Consider the following 18,781-nt stretch of genomic DNA (forward strand, 5'->3'; position numbering starts at 1 on the left):
ATGGCATCAGAGAAGACAAGGTATGCAGGAAACACATCCCACACTTGACAGGATGTTCCCAGGGCAGGAAGGGCATTTCTCTTCCTCAGTAGAATTGTTTCATTGAATAAAGACAACGTGAGATCATTCAAATCTCCCCAAAATACCAAAGACTGATGAAAGCAGGATATATAGAATATGGTGAGTCTAGTGTAAACCAGTGGGATCATTTATGACATCATAATAAAGTAACAGTATTTTGTGTATATACTTTCTTCCAAGAGATTCAAAGAAATTTACATAGTCAGTCATCAAAGTTTTAAATCTTCTGTGGTCAGAGTACATGGTCCCAGAGATGGGAGTGGAACCCTGGTTTAGTCTCAGCCTTTTCTCTCTGGAACTCTACCACCATGTTTATGAAGCTTCCATTTGTTTGTTGTTTTTTTTTCAACGTTTATTTATTTTTGGGACAGAGAGAGACAGAGCATGAACGGGGGAGGGGCAGAGAGAGAGGGAGACACAGAATCGGAAACAGCCTCCAGGCTCTGAGCCATCAGCCCAGAGCCTGACGCGGGGCTCGAACTCACGGACTGCGAGATTGTGACCTGGCTGAAGTCGGACGCTTAACCGACTGCGCCACCCAGGCGCCCCTGAAGCTTCCATTTGAATACCACCCAGTAAAGTACCCCTCCCCTCCTCACCCCAGCTTCTGCCGCTTCTCTAAAACATTTCCTTTTTTCATCTTCTTCTAATTCTCCCATTTTCATCAAGTGCTAATCTACATCTTACATGGTGGATAGCTCTTGAACAGTTCCACCAACGAAGTATCATTCATCTTCCTTAAGTAAAGAATGATATCTCTCTCTAAGATAGAACTGAGGTTGAGACAGCACCAGTAAGTAGTTGGCAAATGAAAACATGATGAGAAGTCTTGAGCCAAAACTTTGGTGGTTTTCCTAAACTCCTCCTTGTTGGTATTTTCCAAGGTATACAGAAAAATGTTGAATATAGCAGTCACCTGAGCAGGAATTCTCTTCCCAAAACTTAGCTCAAGAGAACACTGAGACTTACAAAAACAGAAGAGAGAATGAAACTAGATATGAGCTTACCTGCAGATGGTAGAAACAACACAGAAACAAGTAGAAAACTCCATTGTTCAGTGTAAGTTATGACTTGCCTTGTTTTTTCTGCTGTAAACTTTGTGGAGAGCACAGTGCATCAGTTATAAACATTGTGTTTGTAGTCTTCTGAGTCTGAGAACACTGCCTCTATAGAATCATTCATTGTGTATCTAAAGTGATTTCATATTCTTAGTTTGTGGGAAATAATTGTCAATATTAATTAATGCACATGAAAGAAAAGGATCCAAAGAATTTTTACTTACTTTTCTTGCTTGCCTTTGACTTAAATGTTTATTTATTTTTGAGAGAGAGAGAGAGAGAGAGAGAGAAACAGAGTGTGAGTGGAGGAGGGGCAGAGAGAGAGGGAGACACAGAATCCAAAGCAGGCTCCAGGCTCTGAGCTGTCAGCACAGAGCCTGACTCGGGGCTCGAACTTATGAACCATGAGATCACGACCTGAGCCAAAGTCAGATGTTTAACCGACTGAGCCACCCAGGTGCCCCATAGCAACATTGTATTTAAAATTAATCTGCTTTCTGGAGCTCCTGAGTGGCTCAGTCAGTTAAGCATCCAACTCTTGGTTTTGGCTCAGGTCATTATCTCACAGTTCGTGAATTTGTGCCCCGCATCAGGCTCTCCACTGACAGCACAGAGCCTGGGGATTCTCTCTCTTCCCTCTCTCTCCCTGACCCTACCCCATTTGTGCACTCTCTCTCTCAAATAAACTTAAAAAATTTTTTTTAATTTTTCATTTTGCAGTTCAGGTGCTGAACTACAGCTGTGTGTATGTGTAAAGAGGAGACAGGTCAAAGACAAAATCACTTCACATCTTCCTTGGTGTGAGCACTAGTATGGTTTTATCTGAGAAACAATGAGGCCTCCAAAAGCTTGGACCAGTCAAATGCATGATGCCTTGCTCCTCAAACACCCCACCTGATCAGTTTTTACCTATAAACAGCTGCTGACCATTTTCAGAGAGAACAACTTCTACTTTAATTAAGCTCCCCTTCTACATCAGGTCCTTTTTTTTCCCCTTATTTAAATTTTAGTTAACATACAGTGCAATATTGGTTTTCAGGAGTAGAATTCAATGATTCATCACTTAAGTACAACACCCAGTGCTCATCACAAGTGCCTTCCTTTAATACCCATCACCCATCTAGCCCATCTGCCACCCACCTCCATCCATCAACCCCCAGTTTTTCTCTGTTATTAGGAGTCTCCTGTAGTTTGTTTCCCTCTTTTCTCTTTTTTTCCCACTTCCCATCTGTATATTAGATCCTTTAAAGAAAACTGTCCACAGCCAAGTGCAGGAATTTCAACTTTCCATGATTCTTGAAGAGCTGTTTACACTTACTCATTTCACACGTTGAATATTACCATCAGAAGCTGCCAGGGAATGATACTGGGTGCCTTGTCCACTGGGTACTGGGCTCCAACTAGCTGAATAGAATTGGGGACTGGGGCGGGGGGGGGCGTCTGCTCTTAACTAAGGCTAAGATAAGTAAATACAACTTCTCACCACCACCCCCATTCTTCCCCCCCCCCACACACACACACACTAATACATTAAAAGGAGAGAGGTAGGGCTGAAGGTGGAGAGGTAGGTTGAGGAAGGAAACATACTTCAGCACTAACATGTGGCCCCCTGGGACCCCTTATCAAATTGACCCCTGGTGGTTTCCAAAAGTCATTAGAGGGGAGAAACATTGCCAGAAAGAACATGCCATGAAAGCCAGATGGTTTTGAGATACTTGCTCCAAAGATCTTTCCATATAGAAGTTGTATGTGAGTTGATGTCATTTTACATTTTTATTGATGATAACTTGATAGATAAATGTTCATAATACTGTTGAGGATAGTGGGAGGGGGAGTGAAGAGAGTGGGAGGTAACTTATTTCACATTTTAAAAATAAAGCAATCTGAGTAAATAAATAAAATAGGAATTTGAAATTCCTGACTCAGGCCAGAACCCCCAAACCGCAGATCCTATATTGATAAAAATTTGGAATGAGATCTTCAGTAGTAAATAGGGAGAGCGATATTAGATGACTGATGTTTTGATGATGGTTCCACCTGTAAGTGCCTTTGGACCAAATGCGGAGCAAGGGATTATCATTACCCACACTGGCCTTCTCACTCAGCCAGGATGCTGCCTGCTGAAAATCTCCCTACTGTGCCAACTGCTGCTGCCTCAAGGCACTCCCGGCTTCCACCCTCTTCTGGGTTTTTATGCTGTCTGGCTTGCTCTGTGAGTCCAAGGTCAGCTCTCCTAATCTCACACCAGCTGTATCTCAGCTGTATCTCCTCTGTGTCTCTGCCCTCTGCCTCCTACTCTACCCTCCCCACCATCCCGCTGCCAGTGACTCACCTCCTGTCGCACACAGAAAATAGAAACTGTCAGGAGTGACCTCACATTTCAACATACACACCACACACATACATAGACGAGCCACATGGTCAAGCCAATTTATCTATGCTCAAATCCATTTCAGTGCTAGAGGTGTTCTTTCTCTCTTGCCTATTCTCTGGATTCTCTTACTGCTTTCTCAGGAAACTTGTTCCAACAATTATCCTTTCTGTGCCTTGTATCTTCATCCTTTACCTTGCCGCTGACTTTTTCTGATCAGGATATAAATATTCTCAAGTCTTCTGTCTTTAAAAAAACAAAATCAAATACCTCCTCCCTTCAAAATGAAGCTTCTGGAGGTTGGAAGTTTTGAAGAGACCACACAACATCGTTTCTGAAATGAAAAAGCAGAATTGTTATTTTTGGTAAACAAAATACAGATATGCTTGTAAAACAGAGTCTTTCTGGAAAAAGCAAACCTTATATAGCTTAGGAAACCAACTGAAATCTCACTCCTGTCCCCGTGGCTTCCTCAAAATGACTCCTCCACGTTGCAGGCCACACTTCGGTGTCTCTATAAGCACTGATACTTAGCCTCTCCTTTCTTCTTAAAAGCTCTTGATAGTCTGAGAGACTTCTGTCTCCTGGTTTTTCTTAATCTCTCTGACCATTCCTCAGTTGACATTAAATTCTTATCATTCTAGCCTTCAAAAAATAGTATTATTCATATTTCATCCTCAGCTTTATTCCTTTCTCTGTCTGTATCCTTCCTGTTAAACTTCTACTCCATGATGCCTTGGAATCTTTATCTCCAGCCCAGAGCCCCCTGCTAGATAGTAGAGTCACATAACTGGCTGCCCACTGGATATCTCCCACCTGGGGATATGATGAGCTTTTCTTCTCATAGACCCTGTCTTGGTACTAACATTTGTCCAGTTGTCCCAGTCTTCCTTGGTTTATCCCTCTCCTCATTTCCACAGGTAATCAGTGACTAAGCTTGATCAGTTCTGCTCCACTAACTCTACTAACTTAGAAGGCTCTCTTCTCTCCAGCTTTACTGCCCGTGCCTCAGTTCTCATCTCTTACTTGAATTACTGCAGAACCCCCCCACCCCCCCGCTACTTGATCTCCTAGTCTAGCCTTCTCAAAGTTCACAGTTTTGATCTAACTTGGTAGTCATATCATGCTCCTGTTTTAAATTCTTTGTTCCCCACCCCCCCCCCATTGCTTTCAGGTGGGAAAAGATTCCTTATCACAACTTACAAGGACCTTTGTGAACTGACTTCTACATTTATTTCCAGCCTTATTTGTGGCATTCCTCAGGTCATCCCACACCTTTGCTTGAAACACATTTGACAGCTTGCAGTTCCTCGAATTCGGTGTACTAATAAAGAGCTTCCACCTTCAACGTGCTGCTCCTTGTCCTTGGAAATTCCCATTCCTTGCCTGGATAATTCATCTGAAACCTCAGCGGTCGCTTCCTCTGTGGAGACATCCCTGACCACCCTCCCTACTCTCAGTGTGATTTAAGTGCCCATCCCTTGTGCTCCCTCTTAGACTTATTCAATTCTGTTAGAATCATTTGACTGTAAACTCCTGGAGATTAGGGATTACTGTGTCTTTATATCTGTATCTCCAGTGCCCCCTGTTTATTGACTGACAGAGAAGTTCTCGTTCATGTTCTATGAAGGAACTGGAGTTTCACATACACACACATACATGAGTACACACCAAAAAAAATCCTTGAGTTTGGTTGACTCTCTAGATCCAACTACTAATTTATAACAAAAACAGAGGACTGGAGAATATGTTACATGATACCATAGGGATGCGGTCAGCAAAATCTAAGTACAGGAAATACTGTAAGACAAACAGCCACATTTCTGTAACTGCAGTCAAGCAATTGCAATATATGGAGCTTTTTTAGATCCTGATTTTTTTTTTTGAAAACTGTAAAAAAAAATCATGAATGAGAAATACGAATAGTGTATATTTGACATTAAAATTATTGTTAATTTTTTAGATGTGATAATGGTATTATGTGCTTATTTTTAAAAAACAGTCCTTATGTTTAGAAGTATATTCTGACATATTTACAGATGAAGTGATATAATGTCTAGGATTTGTTTCAAAATAATATGAATGAGAGAATAATCTGGGTGGGGATATAGATGAAATTGGATTGGCCATAAGCTGATAATTATTGAAACTAGTGACAGGCACACAGTAGTGTGATTGTATTTGATTTTTGTTTATATGCTTAGATTTCTATAATAAAACTTTCATTGTGGCAAAACATACACAACATAAAATTCATTTTAACCATTTTTATAGTTTCTAGTTTTTATTTAAATTCCAGTTAGTTAATGGGGCACCTGAGTGGCTCAGCCAGTTAAGCATCTGACTTTGGCTCAGATCATGATCTCGCTGTTAGTGAGTTCAAGCCCTGTATTGGGCTCTGTGCTGATAGCTCGGAGCCTGGATCCTGCTTTGGATTCTGTGTCTCCCCATCTCTCTGCCCCTCCCCGACTTGCACTCTGTCTCTCTCTCTCAAAAATAAACAAACATTAAAAAAAATTAATAAATAAATACATTCCAGTTAGTTACCATGTAGTATAATTTTATTTTCAGGATAGAATTTAATGATTTCATCCCGTACATATAACACCCTATTTTAACCTTTTTTTTTTCTATTTTAACCATTTTTAAGTGTACAGTTCTGTGGCATTTTTTTTTTTTCAACGTTTATTTATTTTTGGGACAGAGAGAGACAGAGCATGAACAGGGGAGGGGCAGAGAGAGAGGGAGACACAGAATCGGAAACAGGCTCCAGGCTCTGAGCCATCAGCCCAGAGCCCGACGCGGGGCTCGAACTCACGGACCGTGAGATCGTGACCTGGCTGAAGTCGGACGCTTAACCGACTGTGCCACCCAGGCGCCCCAGAGTTCTGTGGCATTAAATGCTTCACATTGTCCCATCATCGTCACCATTCATCTCTAGAATGTTTTCATCTTCCCAAACTGAAACTCTGTACCTGTTAAACAATAACTCCTCATTTTCCCCCACCCCTACCCCTTACAATCAGTATATTTTCTGTCTATGAATTTGACTACATACGTCACATAAGTGGAATCATACAATATTTGTTCTTTTGTGTCTGGCTTAATGTCTTAAGTTAACGTAATGTTAATGTAATGTCTTCTAGGTTTCTCCGTGTTGTAGCATGTATCAGAATTTTATTCCTTCTTAAAGCTGTATAATGCTCTGTTGTGTGTATATACACGTTTTGTTTATCTTTCCATCTATTGATGGACATTTGGGTTGTTTCCAAAACTTTTTCCAGAAGGTATCTGATAATAACTATTCTCATATATAAGGTATACTGATTATAGTTATCTTGCTGAAGAACTGGCATAAAACTAATTTCTGTAGACATCAGATCCCAAAAGCTTAAGAGTTTTTGAAGACCTACAGTCCACACAACCCAGGAAGCACAAGAGACTGCAGGGGGTGATGTATAAAGTTAAGAATAGGGAAAGGAAGTTACACTTGCAGTTTAGGATTACTCAGAAAAACTCTTGGTCTCATTGGCCTCTACCACCTCCCAGGCAGCTTTTCTACTTCCTGAGTATCCCTACGCAGTTATTTCTAACAGATGTGGCCCTGCCAAATGTATTTTTACCCTAAGCTCAGGAACTACCTTTCAGCAATTTTATACCAAAAATAAGTGTCACTTACAAGTAAAACAAAACAAAACAAAAACAAACAAACAAACAAAAACCTTTTATCTGTTCCTGTAGGAGATAAACCAAATTAGAATGGAAGCCAAACCAGAAAGTGTTTGCATCAAATATTAGTCTGAAATTTATTATTCTTCTTCTGGTTTTTGGAAAATTATCCTTTAGACATCCTAAGGAGCAATGGGGTTGGGCGGGGGGTGGTGGTGGCGTTGAGATCCAATCTCTGGTTAACCTTGAGATACCCAGAGAAGTTCTAGAATCAATTTGGAATTTTGGATACTCTCCAGAAGGAGCCATACTATTTTTTTTTTTTAATTTTTTTTTTCAACGTTTATTTATTTTTGGGACAGAGAGAGACAGAGCATGAACGGGGGAGGGGCAGAGAGAGAGGGAGACACAGAATCGGAAACAGGCTCCAGGCTCTGAGCCATCAGCCCAGAGCCCGACGCGGGGCTCAAACTCACGGACCGTGAGATCGTGACCTGGCTGAAGTAGGACGCTTAACCGACTGCGCCACCCAGGCACCCCAATTTATTTTGTTCTATTATGTGGCTCAGATTCTAGATTACTTAGACAAACTCAGAACTATCCCTTACCATCTCATTCATGGTTTTCCACATTAGAATAGTCCAGAGTGGATTGTGGCTTCTCTGGTCATGACTGTCCTGAGTTTAAGAAAACCCTTCCTTATCTTTCTTATCTAAACTTATTTCCTGCTGATAGTCTCAGGAGAGGATTGCCTTTTATATCTTATACTGACCATCCAGGATGCATTGGATATTTGTCACATACCCGTTTGTCCTTAGGAGCCCCAGTTTGTTTTGGTTTAGAGGTTTTGTTTTATTTTGGCTTTTTTGTTTAACTTCTTATTTTGAGATAATTGTAGATTCATATACAGATGTAAGAAATAGTGACAGAGATCCCGTGTATCTTTTACCCACTTTCCTCCAATGGTAGCATCTTGCCAAACTATATTATCACAACCAGGATATTGACCTTGATACAGTCAAGATAGAGAACATTTCCATCACCACAAGGAACCCTCCTGTTTCCTTATTATAGCCATACCTACTTCCCTCCTGACCTCACCTTCTCTTTAGCCCACAGCTGCCACCAATCTGTTCTCAGTTTTTATAATTTTCTCATTTCAGACATGTTATGTAAGTGGAATCACACAGTACATAACCTTTTGTGTTTGGCTTTTTTCCCTCAAATAATTCTTTGGAAATCAATCCAGATTGTTGCAGTATCAATAGTTTGTTCCTTTTTATTGTTGTTTAGTATTCGATGATCTAGATGCACCAGTTTAACTGTTCACCTATTGAAGGACATCTGGATTGTTTCCAGATTTTGGCCATTACAAATAAACCTAAGTAGTTAAACATATGTGTACAAGTTTTTATGTGAACATAGGTCTTCATTTCTCTGGGATAAATGCCCAGAAATACAATACCTTGGTCATGTGGTAATTGCATGTTTTACAAGAAACTGTAGCTAGAGTGGCTGTACCATTTTAAATTCCCACCAGCAATATGTGAGTGATTCAGTTTCTCCTTGTCCTCACTCACCAGCATTTGGTGTCATTACTATTTTTTATTTAGCCATTTTGATAGGTTATATAGTGATCCCTCATTGGGTTATAATTTGCATTTCCCTAATGGCTAATAATTTTGGATATCTTTCCATGTGCTCATTTGTCATCTGTGTGCATTCTTTGGTGAAAGTTCTTTGGGTTCTGTTTTGTTTTAAAAAAAATTTTTTTAACATTTTTATTTGTTTTTGAGAGAGAGAGAGAGAGAGAGAGAGAGAGAGAGAGAGCGTGCGCGCGCATGGGCAGAAGAGGGGCAGAGAGAGAGGGAGACACAGAATCTGAAGCAGGTTCCAGGCTCTGAGCTGTCAGCACAGAGCCCAACATAGGGCTCAAACCCATCAACTGTGAGATTATGACCTGAGCTGAAGTCAGATGCTTAACTGACTGAGCTACCCATGCACCCATTTTGTTTTGTTTTTAAGTAAACTTTACCCCCAATGTGGGGCTCAAACTCACAACACCAAGATCAAGGTCACACGCTCTACCACCTGAGCCAGCCAAGCACTCGAAAAGGTCTTTGTTCATGTTTTATTTGGATTATTTGCTTTTTTTTAACTGTTGAGTTTTGAAAGTTCTTTATATGTTCTAGATATCACTTCTTTGTTGAATATGTGGTTTGCAAGTATTTTCTCCCAGTCTGTAACTTGTCTTTTCATCTTTTTTAACAGGACCTTTCACAATGCAAACAGTTTTAATTTTGAAGTCCAATTTATCAATGATTCCTCTTTTTTTAAATTTTTTTAAAAGTTTTATTTATTTATTTTGAGAGCGAGGAAGGGAGAGAGAAAGCATGAGCAGGGGAGGGGCAGAGAGAGAGAGAGAATCCAAAGCAGGTTCCGTGCTGTCAGCGCAGAGCTCAATGCAGGGCTTGAAGTCACGAACTGTGGAATCACAACTTGAGCCAAAATCAAGAGTCAGATTCTTGACCAACTGAGCTACCCAGACACCCCCAAAAATTCCTCTTATAGACAATGTCTTAGATGTCAAATCTAAAAACTCTGTGTAGATCTCTGGTCATGAAGATTTTTCTCCTAGGTTTTTTTCCTACAACTGTATAGTTTATGCTTTATATTTAAGTCCATGATCTTCTCTGATTTAATTTTCTGTATAAGGTGTGAGATTTAAATAGAGGTTCATTTTTTACTTATGGATGTCCAATTACTTCAGCACCATTTGTTGAAAAACTTACCTTTCCTTGGCATATTTATATGGGTCTATTTCTGGGTCATCTATTCTGTTCCATTGATCTATATGCCTATCCCTTTACCAATATCACACAATGTAGATTACTTTAGCTCTGTAATAAGGCTTCAGATGAGGTAGACTTATTTTTCCCACACTTTATTATTTTTTTTTCAAAACTGTTTTAGCTGCTCTTCCTTTGGCTTACCCTGTAAGTTTATAATAATCTTGTCTATATCTACAAAAAAAAAAAAACTTGCTGGGATTTTGATAGGAATTGCATTTAAAACCCATATATCAATTTGAGGAGAATTGACATCTTTACTGTCTTGAGTGTTCCAATCCATGAACATGGATGGTGTTGTTGAGTTCTTCTATATACTTGCTGATTTTCCATCTGGGTCTTCTCTCAGTTGTTGAGAGAGGAATATTGAAATCTCAAACTATAATTATGGATTTGTCTGTTTCACTTTTGCATTCTATCAGCTTTTGCTTCACATATTTTGTAGCTCTGTTGTTTGGTGCACACACATTTAGGATTGCTGTGTCTACTTGGTGAATTGACCCTTTTATCACATAATGTCCCTCTGCATATCTGGTAATTTTCTTTGCTCTAAATTCTACTTCATTTAATATTAATGTAGCCACTCTGGCACTCCTTTAATGAATCTTTGCATGATTTAACTTATTCCATCCTTTAACTTTCCACTAGCCTATATTTTTATATTTAAAATGAGTTTCTTTTACGTAGTATATAGTTGGGTTATGTTTTTTAATCCACACTGCCCGCCTCTGTTTTTTAATTGGTGTATTAAAACCCTTTGTATTTCATGTCCTTATTGAAATGTTAGGATTTATGCCTGCCATTTTATTTTTTGTTTTATATCATCTCTATTTTTTTTTCTGTTTCATTTTTCCTGCCTTCCTATTGGCTACTTGAACTTTTTTATAGAATTCTATTTTTATGTATCTGTCCTGGGTTTTTTACTGTGTTTTGTTTTTTAATATATAGTGTGTTTTAGTGTAGATTTTTAATGGCTGCTCTGGGAACTGCATGTATATATGTACATACACACACACACACACACACACACACAATACCACAGTCTTCTGGTGTCATCATTGTAACAAGTTTTCTGTCTTGCTGGATGGCCTCTTTCCTGGTCCTTGGGCTATAGAAATTGGGCCTTTCTTGGGGTCTTTTTGTACCCATTGGCATTTCTGGGTTGCCAGCTTCTTCACTCTAAGTCTAGGATATATGAGTCAAAAAGAATATACAGGGAACTCACTTACCATGTCATTCTTCATGCCCTCAGGTCCCTAGCCAGTCTGCTTTTTTCTCTGTACCTTTCACAGTCTTCTTTTTTCTAATTTCTGATATTTTTCTTATGTGCAAAGTGGGTATAAATTTCATTTTATGGTATTTTTTTTAAGATTTTATTTTTAAGCAATCTCCACACCCAGCATGGGACTTGAACTCACAACCCTGAGATCAGGAGTTGCACATACCACGGACTGAGCTAGCCAGGTGCCCCTATGATGTATTTTATATTTTAGATGTGTTTGAAAACATTTTGATTTTTGGAAACATCAAACTTTCTAAGTCTTTATATGTTTGTTTTGTAGAATGTCTGGGCTTTTTAGTAGTACTTTAGAGATAGGGAAAAGTAGATCTACTTCCATCTTCCAAGAAGTGGAAATCCCCCCCAGTTTTATTTTTGATCTAACATAGAATTAAGGTAAATTTTCTTTTTCTTTACTATTCTGAGTATACCTGTGACTCTGACCCAGCCCACTGGATCTAGCCTTGGAATTTACTGCAGAGGAAGTCTGCTCATGGCTAGACTGTCATAGAGTTTCAGGCCAGTGCCTTTATTCTGTAAACTCATCTTTCTTTCCTGTATCTTTCTTTTATTCTCTTTTGTTAGCATCATTTCAGAGAGCTGCTGCTACTACAGACCTCTAAGCCACAAGATGGTGCCCCAGAGCAGTTCAAGCTAATCCTTTTCTGTTCTTCCCTGGGCCCCTCTTTTTAACTTAATATTAGTAAACTCAAGGCCATTTATCTAAACCAGGGTATAGTAGTAAACTAAAAATATAAAGTGATAATCCAATGGAAATTCATATGGAAAATTTTAAAATTAATTGTCATTCTTCTTAATGAATCCAGTTGCCGTTTTATAATTGAACTCACCGAAAATAATCTGTAATCTCAGCATAGTTTTAAGAAAGGAATGTTATGGGTGCCTGGGTGGCTCAGTTGGTTAAGTGTCCAACTCTTGATTTCAGCTCAGGTCATGATCTCACAGTTTGTGAGATCAAGCCCCGAATTGGGCTCCACATTGAGCATGGGCCTTCTTGGGATTCTCTCGCTCCCTCTCTCTGTCTCCCCCCTGCTTGTTCACATGCTCTCTCTCTCTCTCGCTCTCTCTCAAAATAAATAAATAAACATTAAAATAAATAAATAAATAAATAAATAAAGGGATGTTATAAATGCATTCTAAAGGAGATGCACCTCTCAGTATCTTTTGAGGTGTTTGAATCCATGAACCAAACTTTCTTATAGTGTAGATGTTTGCTTTTGATTACTAGCCTTTTAAAATTATGGCTTATAAGATTATATAAAAATGCATGAAATAAAACCACTGGTAAATACATATTAACAATCTTTGGGTGGGGAACAGAAATTGACAGATCTTTGAGTGGAAAAAAGAATTTCAGTGAAAGGTATCAGTCTCCGCAGAATCATGACATGGAAAAATTGGCTGAAAAGATGCAATCTATTCCAGCCATATACAAACTTACAAGAAAAAAAAAAGTAGAACACTTTGTTCACTTTATTCAAGTGACAACTTATGCAGAATACCTATGTATAAATGTACCAAAGCTGAGCTTGTTTTGGTTGAAACAGGGTCGGGAGTATAGGAACTAAACCCCATCCTCACTGAACCTCTCTGTCTCTATCCCAGTGGACTCTGCGGAACACACTTTAAAAACAATTCATTTTGGGGGCGCCTGGGTGGCTCAGTCGGTTAAGCATTCGACTTTGGCTCTGGTCATGATCTCACCGTTTGTGAGTTCGGGGCCCTGCGTCGGGCTCTGTGCTGACAGCTCCGAGACTGGAGCCTGCTTTGGATTCTGTGTCTCCTTCTCTCTCTGACCCTTCCCCACTTGTACTCTGTCTCTCTCTGTCTTTCAAAAATAATTAAATGTAAAACAACAACAACAACAACAACAACCTATTTTGTCTATGCTTAGGAAACCCCCCCCCCCCCCCCCCCCCCCCCCCCCGCCCCACCAGACCCAATGTAATGTAGCCTGACCAGTAGGCTGCAGTTGTAACAAAGAAACATTTGCTTCAGGCTTACAAAGATGCAGAATTGTTTTAAGGAATGTTTTCTCACCCCTAACCAGAAAAGAGTGTTTCACCATTGAGACTACCAGGTAGAAGAATCACTCCACTTACTTGACATTCTTCTCTTGGCCCTTTTGGGGACTGGCTTTGTGTTTTTTAGCTCTTGCATGTGGTCTCTCAACTAGCCAAGCAGAATCTGCAGCTGCTGGTCTTGGGCCGAAAGCACATGCTAACACAGCACTCCAGGTGGAGAAAGGATGAGATGAAAAAGGTGCAGAAGCAAGCCAGCTGCTTCTTTGCTGACAACATGTAAGTACTGAAGGCACTAGGTAAATTACACTAGGCTTCCATCATCTGCTTGTTAGTAACCTATTCTTGCCATTTTTAAAGTGCATGTGTCTGAATGTATATATGTACATATATTCAGCCTCATTCTTAAAGATGATTTGAAGCAGCTTACGAAAATATACTTTCTACAGCGGGATACATTTAAATGGATAAGAAAATAAGGATAAAGGAGAAATAGGAGGGAGATAAAGTCAGAAGTGAGATGAGTACACAGAATGCATGCCATAAGGTCCTACACAGATCATTTAACCAGTATTGTATAAATATGAGCACCCTCTGTGTTCTTGGAAAACAGCAGTCGTTCATTGAGTGCCTGCCTTCTTGGGATGTAAATAGGTAAACAAATAAAAAGGTCATGTAATTCCAGGCAGTGATCAATGGCTAGGAAGACAATAAAGCAGAGTAAATTGATTAAAAAGGATTAGGTAGGGGGTAGGTCAGAGGGTAGTAGATGGGGTGGTCAGGAATAGCCTTTTGGAGGGGGCAAAACCAGAGGGAAGGAGTCATTTGAGAAAATGGGGGAGAGTGGATGGAAGAACATATGAAGCAGAGGGAACAGCCACTGTTCAAAAAGCCCTGAAGCAGGAATGTGTTTGACATGTTTGAAGAAAGCAAACAAACTAATGTAGATGAGCTATAGCAGCAAGAAGGAAAAGCAGGAGGTTCTGGACTCAGAAGGAAAGGACCATAGTACAGAAGACCTATGAACTCGGATAGGCAAGCAAGGAGCCTGGAATTTATTCTAAATATAAAGGGAATGTTGCTATGAGCCACAGCTTCTCAGGAATCCAAAGAAACATGGAAAACATGGTGAGTGACAAAATGGTACAGTGTCCATAAAGAAGAAAGCAGCTAATCAGGAGGGGGCACAGACCCTCAACAGGACGTGTAAACTTTTAACATACACTTAGTTTTACATCCGATTTATGCTGACAAAAGTTTATTTTTAACTTTGCCTGGATCATGTGTGTACCTCAGTCCTGGGTATAGGTTTCATTATGTTGAATGTGGTAGCTTCAAGATTTGTCAGTATTCCCCAAATCATTTATTCCTAAAAAGGTAAAATGACTCTCTGTGCATGGAACAGGGGGCTAACCCCTCGTTCAGATCCCAAACCAATTCCTTTTTCCTTAGCTAAGTCCTTTTATGTATTCACAGGAAGGGTTGCTTCTTTGTCTCTGTGAGTAGAAGACAATAATAATACTCCTCACACTCACTTTAGGCAGCATCGGATAGACAAGAGGAGCACAGGCTTGGGAATTAGTCTACCCAGATTCGTATCAGCCCTGCCACCTCCTATCTGGGAAGATGTTTCCCTCTGTGTCTTCATATATAACCCCCATGGGGTTTCTGTGAAGATTAAGTGAGATAATATTTGTAAATAATCCATGAAAAACTGTAGCAGGGCACCAAGTACTTGGAAAGCATATATGTAAGTGCCATCATCATCACTTTTATTTTTCTTAGGTGGAGGAACTGGATAAATGCAGTGTTACAACCAAGAAGCCTGTTGGAAATTGGTCTCATGCTTGGTTTGGGGCTTGTGTTTATTGTGTCTGTTAAAGTTCCAAACCCAGTTGTAAAGACTGATTCAGTGACCTCCTGTGGCTTTGGATTTGAATATTTAAGTTTTTAACATTAATTCTATTTTCCACTAATGTACCAAAGAAACCTTTTCAAACAGATACTATACTATAAGAGAATAGTATAGTGAATCTCCATGGAAGTGTCACCCAGCTCCAACAATTACTATCATTTTTCTGATATTGTTGCATATAACCCCCTACATTTTTTCTATTTTTCTTTCCGCTCTCTTTTTTCCTGGAGATTTTAAAGGCAGATAGATTCTAGTCATTTATCATTTCATTTGAAATAGTTGAGTATAAAATAAACTATAAATGGTCCTACTTTGGGTCATTTGGATCAAGGCATAAGACATACCACGTGCTATAGTCCAAATCTCCTGAGCAAGGCAACTACTTGGCTGTTTTTACAGCACACATACTACAGTGGTAAGTGCTCAAGTGGAGGGTCTGTTAGAAACTCTGAGTCACTGGTTCATCTCATAGCAGGAGATGCCTTTGAGTGCTGATCTGGGTGACTACCCAGAAGCTTCTTTGACATACCACTATTAGCTTTGAGGGCAGCCCATTACTTTTGGTAGCTTGCAAGGAAGTGTCATCCTGCCTTATTAATATTTTGAATATTCCTCAAATTTAAATGAGGAAAGGTGAGAAGGGGGGTGGCGCGGGTATGCCCTGTGGTAGATAAGGCAAGTAGGAACAACACCTTGGGCACACAGAGAACCAGGGTTCTCTGTGAATGTGAAGAGAAAGTCATTGTTAGAATTCTTCATTTTAGTGGGAGAGCCCACTACAGTGGACCAAGTTGAGCATTTGCATTCCCTTCCACTTAGCTTTCCAACCTGTGTTCTAGAGAATGCTGTCTACTAGCAAAGGACATGATGCAGGTAGTTTGTAAGCATCACTGAGATCATGTCAGTTAAGAATGCAGAGCACCTCTGAGGAAAGTAGATAGAGTAAGAAGTAAAAAGCGTGGTGAAGAATACCATCCTCTGCCTCCTTGGGGCTGTGCTTAATTGTATTCTTTCTTATGCCTGGCTTAGCTCGGCAGATGACCCATTCCTTCTGTATGCCACGCTGCACTCGGGGAACCACTGCAAGTTTATCACAAAAGATCTGATGCGGGACCACAAGGCCTGTCTACATGATGCCAAGACCCAGCGCCTCTTCTTTAAGTGGCAGCAGGGCCATCAGCTAGCAATCATTAATACGCTTCCAGGATCAAAAATAACCTTTCAGGTATGTTATTTGTTCTCTACATAATGCCAACAGAGTCAAGTACAGTATATAGTCACATAGATAGATAGATAGATAGATAGTAAGAATGTGGCATAGTCAAAGAATGTTGCACTTAGTTGAAGGTTCTGAATGCTTTATTTTTCTCAGCTGTAGTTTGGTATTTGGGATTAGCCAGCTCCTGGACACAGAAAGTCTGCCAGAGCAAAAGTTTCCATAGACCAGCCTCACATCACGTTAATTGACATATCAAAAACATCTGAGATGTCATCAATTGTGACTTCAGTTATGTCACCAATTATAACTCCTCATACATGTTTTTTATTTTCCTGAAAATTCCTTATCCCTTATGGTTCGTCATATTTCTGCTAAGTAACTCTTTTTCCTGTTAGTTCACTTCTGCGGCATGGTCTCAATTGAGTTCTCCTTTGGTTCTAGTTTAGATCCCTGAAAATATGAGATCTCTTATCTCTTGTGTGAAAGCAAAGGGAAAAAATCCAAAGGCAAGCTATTATAGAAAAATACACTAGCCAATGTATATGTGGTCCAATGGTCAAAAAATATACAAAACAACAGCTCTATAGGAAAAATCAAGACGGGGGGAAACTATTCAGGACAACTGACTTGGTTTCCTCAACAACAACAGAATGACAAGAAAAACAGAGATGAAAAGTAAAGCTCTAATTAAAATTAACAGATAATTCAGTCACGATGTAATAACCTAATTTCAACTCCTAATCAAAGAAATCAACTGTAAAATATATGTACACATATTTAATAATTGGGGAAATGTAAATATTAGATATATGATGGTAAGGAATTATTAACTCTTAAGTGTAATAATAGTATTGATCTTATGTTTACAAAATAGATCCTTACTTTTTAAAGGTACATACTGAGGGGTGCCTGGATGGCTCAGTCAGTTGAGCTTCCAACTCTTAATTTCGGCTCAGGTCATGATCCCAGAGTCCTGGGGTCGAGCCCCACCTCGTGCTGCACACTGAGCATGGAGCCTGCTTCAGATTCTTTCTCCCTCTGCCCCTCTCTCCCACTTTCTCTCTCTCTCACAAATAAAAATAAAGGTACATACTAAATATTATAGAAGAAGGGATATGATAGCTGAGATTTGCTTCACAATAATCTTGGGGGGTGGTATGGATGAAATAAAATTATCCATGAGTTGATAATGGCTGAAGCTGGGTGGTGCATACATGGAAGTTCATTATACTATTTCTCTATTTTGTATATATGAAAATTTTCTTTCAGTCCAAATATAGACTCTCCTGTAGAGAGTCTTTAACCTTAAAGATGAACTCTCCCCCAAAAAAGAAACCCCTAATGCTAGGGTTCATCTTCACAGAGCTAGCTGCTCTTTGAAAATCCATTGTTAAGTAAGACAGAGAATACTCCTGAAGCAAACTGAGAAGTTGTCAGAAAAGAAAGGGAAATGGCCAGGTAACCCCTCTGTGTTGTTCTCAATGTTTGGCTCCCTTTTTAATTCAACAGCATATCCCCAGTTATGACACAGTGGTGCAAACAACTGGAGACTCATGGCACATACCATATGATGAAGACTTGTTGGAAAGATATTCCTATGAAGTGCCAACCAAATGGCTGTGCCTTCACCGAAAGACATAAAGACTATACCCCATGCAGAACTTGTGTTTGGGTGCCCTTCTGGTTGGCATCAGAGCTCTTCAGTCAGTGCTTGCTTAGAGCATTGCTCCTGTGTGATCCACTTTGTCCTGTTTGGTCCAGGTGTCAACAAATTGAGGGTTTTTTTTTTTTTAATTAAATAAAATATAATATCTTTTCATAAGCAGTTGTATTTGTATTTTTTTTTTACCAGCCATTTGTTTTTGGAGAATTTATCCATAGTTGGGGAAGTCAGGGCAGAGTGAAGTCTACATTTCTCCTGTCGGGCCAACTTGGCCATTCACTTGGACAACAGGTGCTTCTGGTATCCATTTTGCTACCCCTGACTTCACCTTCCAGGTCCACAAATAGCAGAGCCAATGCATCTAGGCCTAGGCTACTCATGTTGTTTCTAAACCCCTTCTACCATTTCTGGCGTGATCGCATCCTCTACACATGATCTGCTACTCACACTGAATCACTTATGGTCCTCTGTGATAAACTGGCCAAGAAATCAGAAGCTTATTAGCAACTTTTACTTACCACCCAATGATTTGAGTGGGAGAGAAAGGAGCAGTTTGTTCTCTTTAGCCTGTGGTCATTTCTTCATTCTACAATGCCTTTTTCAAATTGGTTCAATATTTTGTGAACACTATTAAT

At 39.7% G+C, this 18,781-nt stretch overlaps 1 protein-coding gene across 2 annotated transcripts in view; it reads left to right on the forward strand.

The window, feature by feature from the left end:
* LOC122468999 (protein only RNase P catalytic subunit) overlaps window positions 1-18,305 on the forward strand; it is a 128,787-nt gene extending 110,482 nt beyond the window's left edge. For both annotated transcript variants that reach the window (XM_043555979.1, XM_043555981.1), the window contains 3 exons: window positions 13,480-13,628; window positions 16,294-16,489; window positions 17,993-18,305. In XM_043555979.1, coding sequence (XP_043411914.1) covers window positions 13,480-13,628; window positions 16,294-16,489; window positions 17,993-18,124 — 477 coding nt within the window. In that variant the 3' untranslated portion in view covers window positions 18,125-18,305. The remainder of the gene's footprint in view (window positions 1-13,479; window positions 13,629-16,293; window positions 16,490-17,992) is intronic.
* Window positions 18,306-18,781: the final 476 nt, after the last annotated feature.

Source organism: Prionailurus bengalensis, chromosome B3 (genome assembly GCF_016509475.1).
Source record: "Prionailurus bengalensis isolate Pbe53 chromosome B3, Fcat_Pben_1.1_paternal_pri, whole genome shotgun sequence".
Lineage (NCBI taxonomy): Eukaryota > Metazoa > Chordata > Mammalia > Carnivora > Felidae > Prionailurus > Prionailurus bengalensis.